General features: G+C 37.9%; 1 protein-coding gene across 2 annotated transcripts; it reads left to right on the forward strand.

Annotated features, from left to right (window-relative positions):
- The first annotated feature begins 846 nt into the window (after positions 1-846).
- ets2 (v-ets avian erythroblastosis virus E26 oncogene homolog 2) lies at positions 847-13,119 on the forward strand. Of its 2 annotated transcripts, XM_043701328.1 has the most exons (9): positions 847-879; positions 1,616-1,730; positions 3,240-3,359; positions 4,029-4,229; positions 5,820-5,909; positions 8,324-8,551; positions 8,778-9,038; positions 10,062-10,180; positions 11,049-13,119. In XM_043701328.1, exons 1-9 carry the CDS (start codon positions 862-864, stop codon positions 11,262-11,264), a joined length of 1,368 nt encoding a protein of 455 aa, XP_043557263.1. In that variant the 5' UTR covers positions 847-861; the 3' UTR covers positions 11,265-13,119. The 2 variants fall into 2 exon arrangements, with proteins under 2 accessions (XP_043557263.1, XP_043557264.1); XM_043701329.1 differs by lacking the exon at positions 847-879 and having other exon boundaries at positions 1,408-1,730.
- Positions 13,120-14,005: the final 886 nt, after the last annotated feature.

Consider the following 14,005-nt stretch of genomic DNA (forward strand, 5'->3'; position numbering starts at 1 on the left):
ACATACCATACTTGACTTTCCAGTTTACCTAAGGTGTGTTTCATTGATAGACTTAGCAAACTTGGAGATAATGAATGTCTTGTATAATCCATTTTTCAAAAAATTCATCCATTGTTGACAAACTGCAACCAAGCTAAGGAAATGTTGCTGGTATGCAAAAAGACGTAAGAATGTTCATTCCAGTGGAATTGTTTTCACATTTTATTACTGCTTAATCTTGTTCAAGTTTTTATTTGTGTTTTCAATGTAACCTTTATTTCCCTGTCATTGTATTTTCATTCCTGTTAAAGGACCTGATTCAAATCCAACTCTTAATAATGGGCAGAGATTTCAACTTTATAATGTCTTGTTTTAAATTTGATTTGGAGATGCTGATGTAGGACTGGGGTATACAAAGTTAAAAATCACACAACACCAGGTTATAGTCCAACAGGTCTAATTGGAAAAACTACCTTTAGGAGCGCTGCTCCTTCATCAGGTGGTTGTGGAATAGATTGTAAGACACAGTTTCCAATTAAACCTGTTGGACTATAACCTGGTGCTGTGTGATTTTTAAATTTGTTTAAATTTATGTGTAAAATAAGCTTACGCAGTGCAAAACCAGATCTTAGAGGGGGTATAATATCAAAACAATCCTTAATCTTGGCTAATTGATGAGAGGTGATGATGTTTTTTGAGAGAACACAGGATGATAAAATGTCTAGGATGATAAAATGTGAATACCAAATGCTTTTTGTCAACTGAGCTACACAATTGGATAAAGTTGAAAGAACTTTACATCTCTGCTGGTTTTAACCTGAATTGGAAGTGCTTGATGGTATGGAAGGTGTTCTCTTTCCAGCACTACTTTCCTTTACCTCAATGAGACCAATATTAAATGTAAGTTCACTAGATTGGCAACTCTACTGTACCTTCATAGATTTTTCTTAAGTGGTAGAAATATTGTGAAACAGGTTAAATTGGATTAGATATACAGAAGTAAGTAGAATGAATGAGCAGTGAATTTTTCTTCTTGCCATACATCCTACAATTGTTTTTCAACATCGGGAAGTGTTGTATGAGTATCTCAAGGCTAATGAGTTTCAGTATTGACACACTATATTATTTGGACAGTTATATTCTACACAACTGAATTGAACCATAAGTAACTGAGCCTCAAGTTGAGGTTATCTGTGAATTGTGACAAAAGAGTCTGGTGAACTATCCACTCTCCCTTCAAACTCCTGACATCAGAAATGTTCACTTCTATTTGTTGTTGGCATGTGACTGCGAGAATAAGACCACCTTTATATCCATCTGTCATTACTTTTCCACCTTCAAATGAGGGACAGTGCTTATGGTGTTAGTATTTCATAATGACGTAATACTGCATTCCAGTGATTCCCATAATCTTGGAATTTTGACCATACTAACATTGAAGGAACTGTTATCTGTGTTCAAATCAAGATGGCATATGATCCCATCTCTAATTCCCTGTGTTAAAAACAGTGCTAATTCCCTGTGTTAAATTTTTGATTTATCAACACCATCCACTTCTGGGGGAGATAAGAGTTATCTGGTTATGACCATAATCATTGCTCGTTTTTATACAAGTCTTGGTTATTTTTCGTTTCAGCGCCAGGCAGCATTTGACATGCATGAAGCTATTGGACTCAATGGATTATTGTCGCATTTAGATGAAGAACAGAGCGTGCAGGAGGTTCCAACTGGCATGTCCTCCTTTTTATTTGGTAAATGCTTAATTAACTGAGACACATCCATGCTTAAATGTAAAATTTGTCATTGCTAGAATTTTGCACATAACACTGATATTTTGGTTCCCATCTCTTTTTGAAGATAATATTGCAGGAACTTGAAAGTGATTTAGTGAGAGGATTACATCCCTTATCTGACAAATTATCAGGAGGTTTGATAGAGTAGATGTGAAGAGGTTGTTTCCATTTGTGGGAGGGTCTCGGACGAGTGAGCATAATCTCAGAATAACAGGTTGCACATTTAAGATATCGATGAATGGAGAATTTCTTTCAGTGATTGTTGAATCTGTGAAATTCCTCGCTGCAGAGGACTGTTGAGACTGGAATATTAAGTATATTCCAGGCCAAGATAGACAGACTGATTGTTAATCAGTAAGAGAATCAAGGTTGTGAGGAAAAGGCAGGAAAATGGAGTTGAGGAATGGTGGAGCCAACTCAGTGATCTAAATGGCCTATTTCTGCTCCTATATCTTATGATCTTATCCACACAATTCATGCTCCAATCTCCGTGTAATTAGCTCCAGGACAGTGGTTCTGAGTAAAATGGGGCTTCAGTACAAATGAGCACTTGGGTAATGTTGGATAAACAAAATATAGTGAGCTGTATCCTGTTATAAGCTAATGCTTCAGGAGAAAGTCATTTACAATGAAAATGTTTGCTTTAACATCTTCAGTTTTGTTTTTTGACTGCTTTCTAAGTCATATTTGAAATCCTATTTGTAATGTAGTTTTGTCCCATTCTGTGAGCAACAACAGGTTGTTATAAGGCATTGGCTAGGTTAATATTTCATCAATCCCATCTGTTTTTACAACTCAAAACATGTTCACTAGAGTTTCTGTCAATTTCCTTCCCTTCTGACTGATGAAACACCTTCCAAGTTAATACTGCTTTCCCAGAATTAGTTATGGTTTAAAGCAAATAGCATTGATTTCTGGAAATCTGGAATATAAAGAAAATGCTAGAAATATTCCGCTCTGTGCAGAAAAATCGAGTTCATGTTTTGAGCTGAATATGCCTCTTTAGAACAGTGAAAAATCTATTAATGTTTGGTTACTGAACAATAAGGAATGTTTTATGCATATCAGCTCTCAAAATCACACTCGAATACAATAAATTTGCAGAGATAACATCTATACCCAATATTTTCCCAAAACCTCATTAATTTTCAATATAATCAAAGTATTCTAAAACATTTTTAAAACTCATTTGCATTTTATAGAATTCGATCTATTTTAATTGTCTGCATTAATATTTGTGAAGTTTTATTTGAGGACTAACTGACTATCCAGTATGTCAGTTAAACTGAATAATTGGGTATTGGGATATGGCACTGGAAATTCATAGAACACTACTTACAATTGTCACAGTTGCAAAATTTGTCTTTGAAGATTTATTAAAGAACAAGTTTAAATAGGAAACTCTGAAGGAAAATGTACTCCTGGTGGAAGAATTATTTCTCACTTTGTTGTTCCTCTCGTCTGCAGATGTTGGAGCTAATGAGGTTCCACTCCTAACCCCTGGCAGCAAAGCAGTCATGAGCCAGGCCCTGAAGGAAAGCTTTAGTGGCTTTGTTAAAGAAAGACGTCGTCTCAGCATCCCAAAAGGTAACCAACCTGAAAACAGTCAACATACTTGTTTGTTTCTAACTTTCCTCTCCAAAAATTGCTCACAAAGGAATTCTTATTCTTGTCCACTGTTAAGGGGTTGTGATTACAGTAAATGGAAAGTATTTGTTATTGGACAAGGCAATCCAAATTCAATATAGACTAAACAATTTCTGCAAATGGCGTCAAACGTCAAGATATACACACCATGGGCCATAAACATTAAAATTCCATTCTTAGTAGTTGCATGGTGATATCAACTGCAAAGTGTTTTGTTGCTGGGTGAGTCCAGGATTCAATAATACTCACCCATGAGTAATGGGTAGTTGGGTGATTTTTATTTACCTGAGGGGGCTGCTGCCTGAATGGCCATACCGCTTGGTGGCATGACTCACCACTTTCAGGAAAATTTTGAAGAATGATCTTAGATGCAGATCATTTTTATTTCTTTTGGATATAAAGTCCTTCTATTTCATATAAGGGTAACCACATACATTATACATATTTAGAACCATATGTTTTCATTCAATCACTCTGACACGAGCTTTGATCAGAGCACAAATGACCCAAGCATTTATCTTTGGGAAACAGTATAATAAATATCAGCATGTCTAAGTCTGATTTTGATACAGGTTTTGCAGTTAAACTTGATTTTTGATTTCTTTCAAGACCCTCATGTTTGGACTGAGCAACATGTCAATCAGTGGCTCCACTGGGCTGTGAATGAATTCAGTCTAGAGAATGTCAATTTCCAAAAGTTCTACATGACCGGTCGGGCCCTCTGTGATCTTGGGAAGGAACGTTTTCTGGAGCTAGCACCTGATTTCATTGGAGACATTCTTTGGGAGCACTTGGAGCAACTAATGAAAGGTATAACAATCATGAGAAATATTTCCTTTAAAAGCATGAAACAAGTGGCCCTAATTAATGAGATATTCCTTGCTACAGGGAATAGCCTCATCAACTAGTCTCTACAACTTATTAATTATTGAGTTTTCCTGTCTAACAATTACCTCAGATGTCTTTTATGGCCTTTGTGCTGTTTTCTAACCATCGGTTGCCTACCAATATCTCAACCTAATGGCACTGGTGTGATTTGTCACACTTAATGTGGCATGTCTGTTCACTTGCAAAGTCCATCACAACTGTACTCGTCAGTATGACCTATATTACTTGTAACAAGTTTTTTTTGTTCATCCAGTTATTGTCTCTGGATATCAGTTTGACCTATTTGTTTCTTTGATCCCTTGTCTAACCCAGAGACCAGTTTAGAACCTACATAATCATCTTCGTTGGGATCAGCAAACTTAGTAACAGACCCCAGCAATCAAATTTTGAGTGTCTGTAATTTTGTCTGATAGCTGTGCTGTTGGGGAGATTTCATATCTTTTTGGTGTTGGATGCTTAGGCTGTTTTTTGTCCATTAGGGATAAAAGAATGTCTGTACAATAATTTCTAATCCCGTGCCACAAGGCTGATGTAGAGTAAAAACCCCTCATTACTGTTTTAACAATCTCCCATTCCTGCAAGACTTCTAACGTCTCAATAAAACCTTCTGCTTCTTATAGTAATCAGCCTATTGCTAGTGAAAATAATTAATTTTAATATGCACACTAAGGACAACAAACAAAGATTAGTTTGGGAATGCACAGACCATTGAATATAAAGGATTTGCCCATAAAATTGAGAGCCGATTGCTAGTTATTTTAAATAACCTGTTCAGACACATTATGCCACATCTCCAAAGCAGACAGGACTTGAATCCAGAACATCTGGCCCAGAGGAAGGGACACAATCTCTGCACCACAAGTGCTCTAAGACCTACTCACTCATGGCTGTATTTGATAAAAATACTTGGGAAGATGTGAGAGGAATAATTCACTTTTTTTTTGGTGCTACTTAAGCAAGAATGATCCACTGAATAGCATTTCAGTTTAATCCCATCTGACAGTCCCAGTCTTTAACTATGTTTAAACTAAATATGGCCATTTACTTTTGAGTATGGGTGTCAAAAAAAAAACTTGAACCTCTCATCCAATGGACAAGCTTTCAGTTTAAAAGAAGTCTAAATAACCAAGTATTTCCTGATTTCTACCACAGACATCAGAGAGCTATCTTGATGCAGAACAGTTTAAGGTTCTGATACTGGACGTAATTGTCAATCCAAAGTGCTTGTTTAATATCTTCTTACTCTGGATTTAGCTTTTGGTGTGATCAAACGGTACACAATTCCATTGTATACTGCAGACATTGGTTGAGCATGTGATTTACTTTGTGCGGAGTTCCTGATCTCTGATCCTCTCAGAGATGTTTCAGTTAGACACTATTAAAGTAATGAAGGAGAGGCCTGGAACCAGTCCACCTTTTACATTCTATGTATTTGAAGTAATGGGGAGTTTTGCTTTTTTTTTCAAGCAAAAAAGATTAATCTGGTTTCCTCTTTATCTTTCTGAATTTTAGATTGCCAGGAAGCACCACAACTGAACTATTTTGGAACCTCCTCTCTCATCAATACAAGTTCTCGCTGGGTGGATAATAACAGTTTCCTAGGTATGTCTTTTCCAAGTTCACTGATCATAATATATTCTGACATTATCTGTCTGATTGTGCTGAACAACCTCAATCCACCTTATAGGTTTTGGTTACTAATGCTGGCGAAAATCCAACAATCACCGGGAGCATCTTGTAATCTAAGCTCCTTTGATTGTATTGACTACTAAGATACTGCAGCTGTCTTACTGAAAATTTGTAAAATATTTGGTGACAGTGTCATTTGAGGTTTTTGTTCTCTGCAACTGTTTAAATAGATTTTTGGTATAAAGTTCCCGTCTATAGATGATGCATTTTCATATATCATCAACGTATATGGTATTAAAACAGCCCTGTCAAGATATCCCATTAACAAGGGAGCACCATACAGTTTTATTTGAACTTGCACCAAAATTCCTGGATGGGTTTCTTTAACTGCCTGTTGCATGAATGAAAACAAAACCCAGTTTGTGGATGGGGTAATTTGATCAGGGAGTATGGATGAAAATTCGACTGATTGACCGGGGTCTGGTGGGGTTGGGGGTCACGGGGGGGAGCCCAATTCTCTGAGTCACTAATTTTAGAAAAGACATTGCAGCCACCCCATGAAAACAAGATGAACATGGAATGTTCAGCAAGCCAACAAGCCTTTTATAAAAAGTCACCCACGTTCTGAGTGTCTGTCTTTTCACAATACGAGATTGCTAGGAATATTGAAAACCAATTTGCCTTATCCTGGCAGTTGGGGAGGTATAATGCCCTCCTCAAATGTGGGTTTGGTGGCTAGGCAACCTTTTAATCAAACAGAAAAGACCACATGGTAGGGAAATGCCAAGCAAGCAGTCTCACTAGACTGGGCTTGGTCAATGGGCTGAGCACCAAGAAGTGATAGGACACTAAGCATAGTATTAAGTTGCATAGGATTCTGAAAATATTTGCCAGAATGTTACCGGGAACAGAGGGTTTGAGTTATAAGGATGGGCTGGGACATTTTACACTGGAGTGTAGGAAGTTAAGGTGTGACTTTATAGAGGTTGATAAAATCATGAGGGGCATAGATAAGATGAATAGCAAAGGTCTTTTCCCTGGGGTGGGGGAGTTCAAAACTAGGGGGCATAATTTTAAGATGAGGGGAGAAAGATTTAAAAGGGACCTGAGGAGCAACCTTCTCACAGAGGGTATTTCAAAAGTGGAGTGAACTGTCAGAGGAAGTGGTAGATGAAGGTACAGTTACTACATTTAAAAGATAGGCATATGAATAGGAAAGTTCTAGGGGGGGCTGGGCCAAACGCAAGCAAGTGGGACTAGTTTAGTTTGGGCGGAAACTTGGTCAGCATGGATGAGTTGAACCAAAACGTCTGTTCCCATAGGACTCAATGACTAAGAGCCCCCTCTCTGTCCTTGTTGATGAGCCAGCCTTCACTGTGAAATCCCTCCTAACAGCCTATGTACTGGATTGGTCCATTATCTGGAGTCTTCGAAGAGCATGCAGCTCCTGGCAAGCAGGAATTACTGCCCCAGGGTCCTGATCTAGCAGCTTAGTCGATGACCTTTGACTGATTTGGCTCAGAATTCAGCAATTGCCTTATCAAAACTAGCACCATGGTTCTGTTGCTTGCTCTGTAACCTCTGTCCAAAACCCCTGTGTCACCTCCATGTAATTCCAGCCCTGCTCTTAATAGACACATTCTGAAATCAATAAGAATCTAATTGTTGTGGCTTGAGGAATTTTTCCAGCTCTTGGCTCTTATTTCAGCAGTCAGGTTAGATAACATTACTCATAATAACTACTTTTCTTTTGCATATTGGGTTTTGTGTTCTGAGTTACAGCCTACCCTTGTCAAAACATTTAGTTAGGTTAGTTCTGTTTGTCAATGTTTGGAAACATGTCTGGTCAGGAACAACTCCAAGATGAATGCAGATTAGACTGGTTTGTTTAGGTTTGGTTTAAATTGATATCCTTCACTCAATAAAAATGTGATTTTTTTTAACACTAAACAGAATAATTTGTGCTTAATCACTGAGAAAGTTAAGTTCAGCAGTTTATTCACATTATCTTTGAAAAATATCAGTTTTCTAGTTTGACTTTGACTCCTACATTTAATGGGCATTATGCATACAGAGTTAATCTAGCTTTTCAGGCAGTAGTTCATTGTACATCAGCAAGGTCAAATCAGCCATTTGCAAGAAGAATGGAGCTGGAGGGTATGAAAACTGCATCGAGTGTGAGACATATAGGGGCCAACTGTTGGTATGGCCACTATTGAGCATCAAATAATTCCAGTAAATAATGACTGCAGTAGCAAATATTTAGATTTGAAGTGATAGTTGAAGTTTTGGTTCTTATTGACTCTATCCCATTCAGACCAAATGGAGGTGACAGTTTAAATAACAATCCAGTTGATTTGGCTGCTTTGTTTTGAAATATATTTCAGCGTTCTGCTCCAATCAGACCCAATGTGGAGGTCAACTTTCTGATCTTACTGGAAGTTTCCTGTCAGAAGTTTGTCAGATCTCATCGGATTCAAACAATCAAGATTTTCTCAATTTGAACCAAAGCTTCCCGAATCTTTCTAACCCACACCTGGATAAGGTGGATATGACCTACTACCCCGTGCAGCAAAAGCAAGTGAACAGTCTGCAAGTTGGCATAATCGATCATGGTAAGTGTGTGGTGTGTACGTATCGGGCCTCATTTTTAATGCCAGATGAATGAGCTTGTGAGTTGTAATCTTGTCCATAGTTTCACAGGCAATACAGAAAGTTACAGAATTGGAATAAAGGGCAATGTCAAATAATCTGAAGAATTCTATAAAGGGAGATGGGAAGAAGATACTTCTGTAATTTCCTTTTTATGTGCATTACCAAACTTCTCTTTCTTTTTATCAGTTGAAAGCAGGAAGCCAGGATCTCTTGAAAGCATGGATAGTTTTGACAGTACAGGGGCGATGCTGAAATCCTGGAACAGTCAGTCATCTTTGTGTGACATGCAACGTGTACCCTCTCAGGATAGCTTTGAAGATGAATATAGCCAGCCTCTGTGTCCAAACAAACCAAATATCTCCTTCAAAGATTACATCCAAGAGAGAAAAGAGCCATTGGAGCAAGGAAAACCGGTCATTCCAGCGGCAGTGTTGGCCGGATTCACTGGTAAGCGATTCTTTGTGTTTTTTTAATTCACTTTTGGGATGTGAGCTTTGCTGGCTGGGCCAGTATTTCTTGCCCCTAAGCAGGTGGTGGTAAGCTTCTTTCCTGAACTGGCAAGAGAGGGAATTCAAAGATTTTGATCCGGGAACTGACTGTGATACATTTCCAAATCAGGCTGATGAGTGGCTTGGAGGGGAACTTGCAAATCCTGGTGCACGCATGTATCTGCTGACTTGTCCATCAAGATGGTAATATTGTGGATCTTGATTGTGCTATCTACGGATCTTTGAATTTTTCCCAATTGGAAAAGGAAAACAGTACCTGTACATCAACTCACAACCATGAGAAGTGGAGGGCTGCCAGTTCCCATGAAAATTACAGAGCAAGCGCTTGTGGAAAGTGAGGGGACGAGGACTGAAGTAAAACCAATTGCTAGTCTTTTGACCTGTTCCACAGTACATGTTGCTGGGATTTCTGAAGAAATACGTAACAGCATCATCTTTCAGCAGAGACAGCTGAGGTCTTCCCACAGAGCTTGTGACTTAGTCATAATCAGATATCCCAGCTGGCAAAAAGAAAGCCCTGTGTCTTGCATGTTTAACGATCTGCAAATTAGGTTGCAATTGCTGACTCATTAACTAGACTTAAGGCAGTATTTTGCAATAGATTACTATTGAGTAAAAAAATCCCAGTTCATGATCAGCCATTCCACTTGTTTTGATTTATATGATTAGCAATGAATGGCTGACAATTTCTCACAAAAGTACTATCATTTTTCAAAATATCTTACTTCAGAATAAAATGCCAGTGGTTGAGAAACCACTTGACTTTTCATGTTAGGTTACAGAATCTGGGAATATTTGCAGTGTTGTTTTTATGCCTGATAATAAGAATTGACTGATCTACAACTTTGGCAAAAATAATCCGTTTCCAAGATCCTGAGCTGAGGCATTGTTGTGAAAGTTTCAACCACCACAATGTGTTTCCATTTTTAATTTGCATCCTTCTTTAAACTTGTTTGTGCAGGAAGTGGACCCATTCAACTTTGGCAGTTCCTTTTGGAGTTACTGACAGATAAATCCTGTCAGACGTTTATCAGCTGGACCGGCGACGGATGGGAGTTTAAACTAACTGACCCTGATGAAGTAAGAACCTCCTAAATTATCAGCATATGGGTTGGGGGTGGGTACAGTCACATTTTCAAGACATAAAGCAAAATACTGGACATTTGGCAGACAGTCCCTAGCTATTTTCAGAGAAAGTGAAAGTTTCAGACAAAAGAAGCTACCACCTAATCAGTTTATGCAGAGTTTGCAATGTGAAATCCTTGGCTTCTTGTATTTAATAATTTTAAGGTTGAATATCTGATTTGAAAGTGCACAAACAGTTAATGATTATTAAGGAGTTTGAAACTTTAATATGTCACTTAAATTCATATTATGAATTGAATTCATGTTGGATTCTTCTAAGGGGAATATTAGAATAAGAATTGAATAGACATTAACACATGTTGGCTACTCTGGAATCTCTTGAGTCATAGTGTGAATGACCAGGATGTGCACCACACCAGGATTCATATTTGTAGCCCTCAGATAGAAGGCTTGTGTCCTCATTCCTCATCCAGTAATGCCTGGTACCAATAGTTATGATCCTAGTTGAGTCATCTTGGGGAGGCAGCAACTGAAGAGAAGCTCCACTGGAAAGGAATGGTAGTCTAGTGTTTGGGACAAGGGCAATATTGACATGGGCCTGAAAATTGGTCACACTCAGCCCCAGAATGCAGTTCATGCAGAAAGGCCTAGAGGAATTAAATACTGTACAGAAAGAGGAGAGAATTTAAAGTAACTGTACATAGTCAAAATTATCTAATGCCAATTCATACCAATTTTGAGTCTTATTGACCAAGTTATTATGTTCACCAGCACAGCAGTTTTAGAAAGTGATCTGCTGGTTTGCTGCAGCAGTGATGCTGAATGTGCTAACACCTTTTCCTGCTTTCTTGTTGGGTCACAGGTTGCTCGGCGATGGGGCAAGCGCAAGAACAAACCCAAAATGAACTATGAGAAATTGAGCAGGGGGTTGCGCTATTACTATGACAAGAACATCATCCATAAGACCTGTGGCAAAAGATATGTCTACCGTTTCGTCTGCGACCTTCACAACCTGCTGGGATACACAGCAGAGGAACTTCACGCTATGCTCGGAGTCCAGCCAGACACTGAGGATTGATGTGTTTGCTGTCCCTTTATATACACTTTATTTTATTCTGTAATTACCTAACAGTGAGAATGGGAATGGCAGTGGCCAAATGATTTCACTATGGACCGGTCTAATGTGGTGGGCGACATGTGGGTTCTGCAGTGAGGGGCAGTTAGGAGGCATCTTCCTTTGATTTTGTTTTGCCAAAGGTGACAACTGGCAATGGAACCCCTTCTAATATAGTTACTGCTTACCTGGTGGAGGCGTGAAGTATTGATCCATTACATCAATTCAGTGCATCAATGCATTTTTCCTTCTGATTGCAAGTTGCTGAATGTTAAAAAAGAGCTTTTCTTTCTTCTTTTTGTTGAAAATATTGAGAACTTCTACAAGCTATCTAGTGCCAGCAACAAATTGTTTAACAATAACATGAGTGCCGTTGTGCTATTGTAGTTTCAGACCAAAGGTGTTTCCATAAAGTGGGAGTGTTTTATTTGCAATTCAGGGTCATTCCCCCAAGCCCAACACTTGTCTATTGTTCTATGATACCTTTCATCTCAAATTAGTTAATATTTGTCTGCCACATGAAACAGTTTGGTTTGCTGAGAATTGGGCTACAAATGTTGATACAAGTTCACATCAGCCCCAACATAGTCACGTCCTTCAAAATAGTGGATTGCATCCTACACTGGAGTTGTTCACATCTTTGTATATTTCTTTGATAAATGTAAAATGTTACTCCGAGACCAAAGGCCAATGTCTTCTGATCAAAACATGGAAATGTTGAACAGTTGCTAAGCAACTATCAGGAAATAGTTTAACATGCAAAACAATCATTAATCCCTCGCACTGGTAGTCACATCTGTAGCCTGTAAAACCAAGAGTTCCCATATGTCGTTGCCTTTTGTGTTGACTGTTTCAAGAATTAGTGCTGTCCTTTTAGTGAAGGCATGAAACTGCTTGATAGCATTTAAAAGTCAGCGTTTAAACACTGCAAGGTAATTTAACAGCTTTATAAATGACTCTGGCAGCTGTTTCCTATCACACAGCTATCATTTTTTTTTGCTGCCAAGGTTAGGGGATTATAAAAGGCATTATAAGGCATTAAGGCTGGAGTGGCTGAAGTGTGGGAGAGTTGTACAAATACAGCGTTTTTTAGAAGGTAACTAAAAATGCAGTCCTTTTACAGCAATATACTGGTGAAGGATTCTATCACTGGTCTTTTCTAATTTACCATGCATTAAAAAGTTTCTGTAAATATGTGTATATATTATTTATATGGCTTACTTGTAGGGTTGCTTGCAGCAAATATTTTTGATAGGCTGAAGTACCAAGAGCTATCTTAAAGTATTTCTGTTGGTTAATCAATGGAAAATGTTTTGAATTAACTTACATGACTGGGTCATGAATTGAGACAACTTCCCAGATGCTAGAAGCTCATTTAATGAAACTGCCCTTTCATTATGATCAGTCTTTTTACTGTTAATAATTATAAGGCAAGGAAGTTTGAATCTTACCCTGCAATGGTTCACCTCAGGTTTTCTATGTCTGTGTGCCTCAGATTGGATATGCAGAACTTAGACCATCTAAGCAAAAGAAAAATGTTATTAGTTTATTTTGGGTCAGGTACAAGGAGATTAATTTTATATATAAATTATAAGAAACCTAGAAAAGGCAAGTGTTGCAGCTGGTTATCTGCATTGAATTTGAGAATTGTATGAAACAAGCTGGGAAAATATTTTACATAATTTTGGAGGTTTTTCAAATGATGCAAAACGTGTAATTTCCTGTACAGTGATTAGAATTTGTAATATTAATTTTTTTGTATAAACGGTTGTGGTTTCAATATATTTTTGAAATAATAAATCCATTTTCTGAAACTTGATTTACTTACTTTTTTTGAATGATTGTTTAAAATAAATGATAAATCACTCCAGGCAAGAAAATTGGTCCCATGTGCTCCTACAATGGTGTTATGTCAGGAATGTCAGGATTTTATTCCAGAAATGATGACACAATGAAAATGCATGTCTAAATTGGGATGGATGTGATTTGGAAAAAAAATGGAAGATAAGTGTTTGCATGCAATCTTTGTCCCTTCAGCTGGTGAAGGTTCCCAAAGAAGCCTTGGCATGTTGCAAAAGCCTGTCTTGTAGATAGTAGAAATTGCAGCCCTGGCACTAAAGTAATGGAGAGTATAAATCATTCATGGGAGATGTGAAGCACAATTAGCTTTGCAATAGATGGTGTTGAGCTCATTGGTAAAGTTACCTCATTCAGACAAATGGGATGTATTTCTGGACACATTCTGTCAGTCTGCAGGTCAAGAAGTGAGCCAGTTTGCCTTTCAGAATTCAATTTTGACTTTCTCTGCTGACAGTCGCATTTATATAGGTGGCACAGGTTAGTTTCTTGCTAATAATGACCAACCTTGCAGTTACATAGTGTTTTTGCCATTACCAAATCATTTCACTATTTTAATGTCACTGAATGTCAATAGGAAGTGAAGTGAATTGAACTTCTGTTAGAGATGGTCATTGCCTGGCAATTGAATGGTGTGATTCTTTTCCATTTTTCAACTCAAGCACTTGTCATAATTAACTGACAATGAGTAAATGTTTCAGCCTTTATGGAAATTGACGGGTTAATTTCTCACTGTTGCAGTCACTAGCTTTCATTCCAGATTAGTTTTAAATTGATCCAATAGTATTAGCACTTGAAAGCTATTTCTACGAATCATCACAATCAAAGCGATCCTATCCTGATTCAAC

Source organism: Chiloscyllium plagiosum, chromosome 12 (genome assembly GCF_004010195.1).
Source record: "Chiloscyllium plagiosum isolate BGI_BamShark_2017 chromosome 12, ASM401019v2, whole genome shotgun sequence".
In the NCBI taxonomy this organism is placed as follows: Eukaryota; Metazoa; Chordata; class Chondrichthyes; order Orectolobiformes; family Hemiscylliidae; genus Chiloscyllium; species Chiloscyllium plagiosum.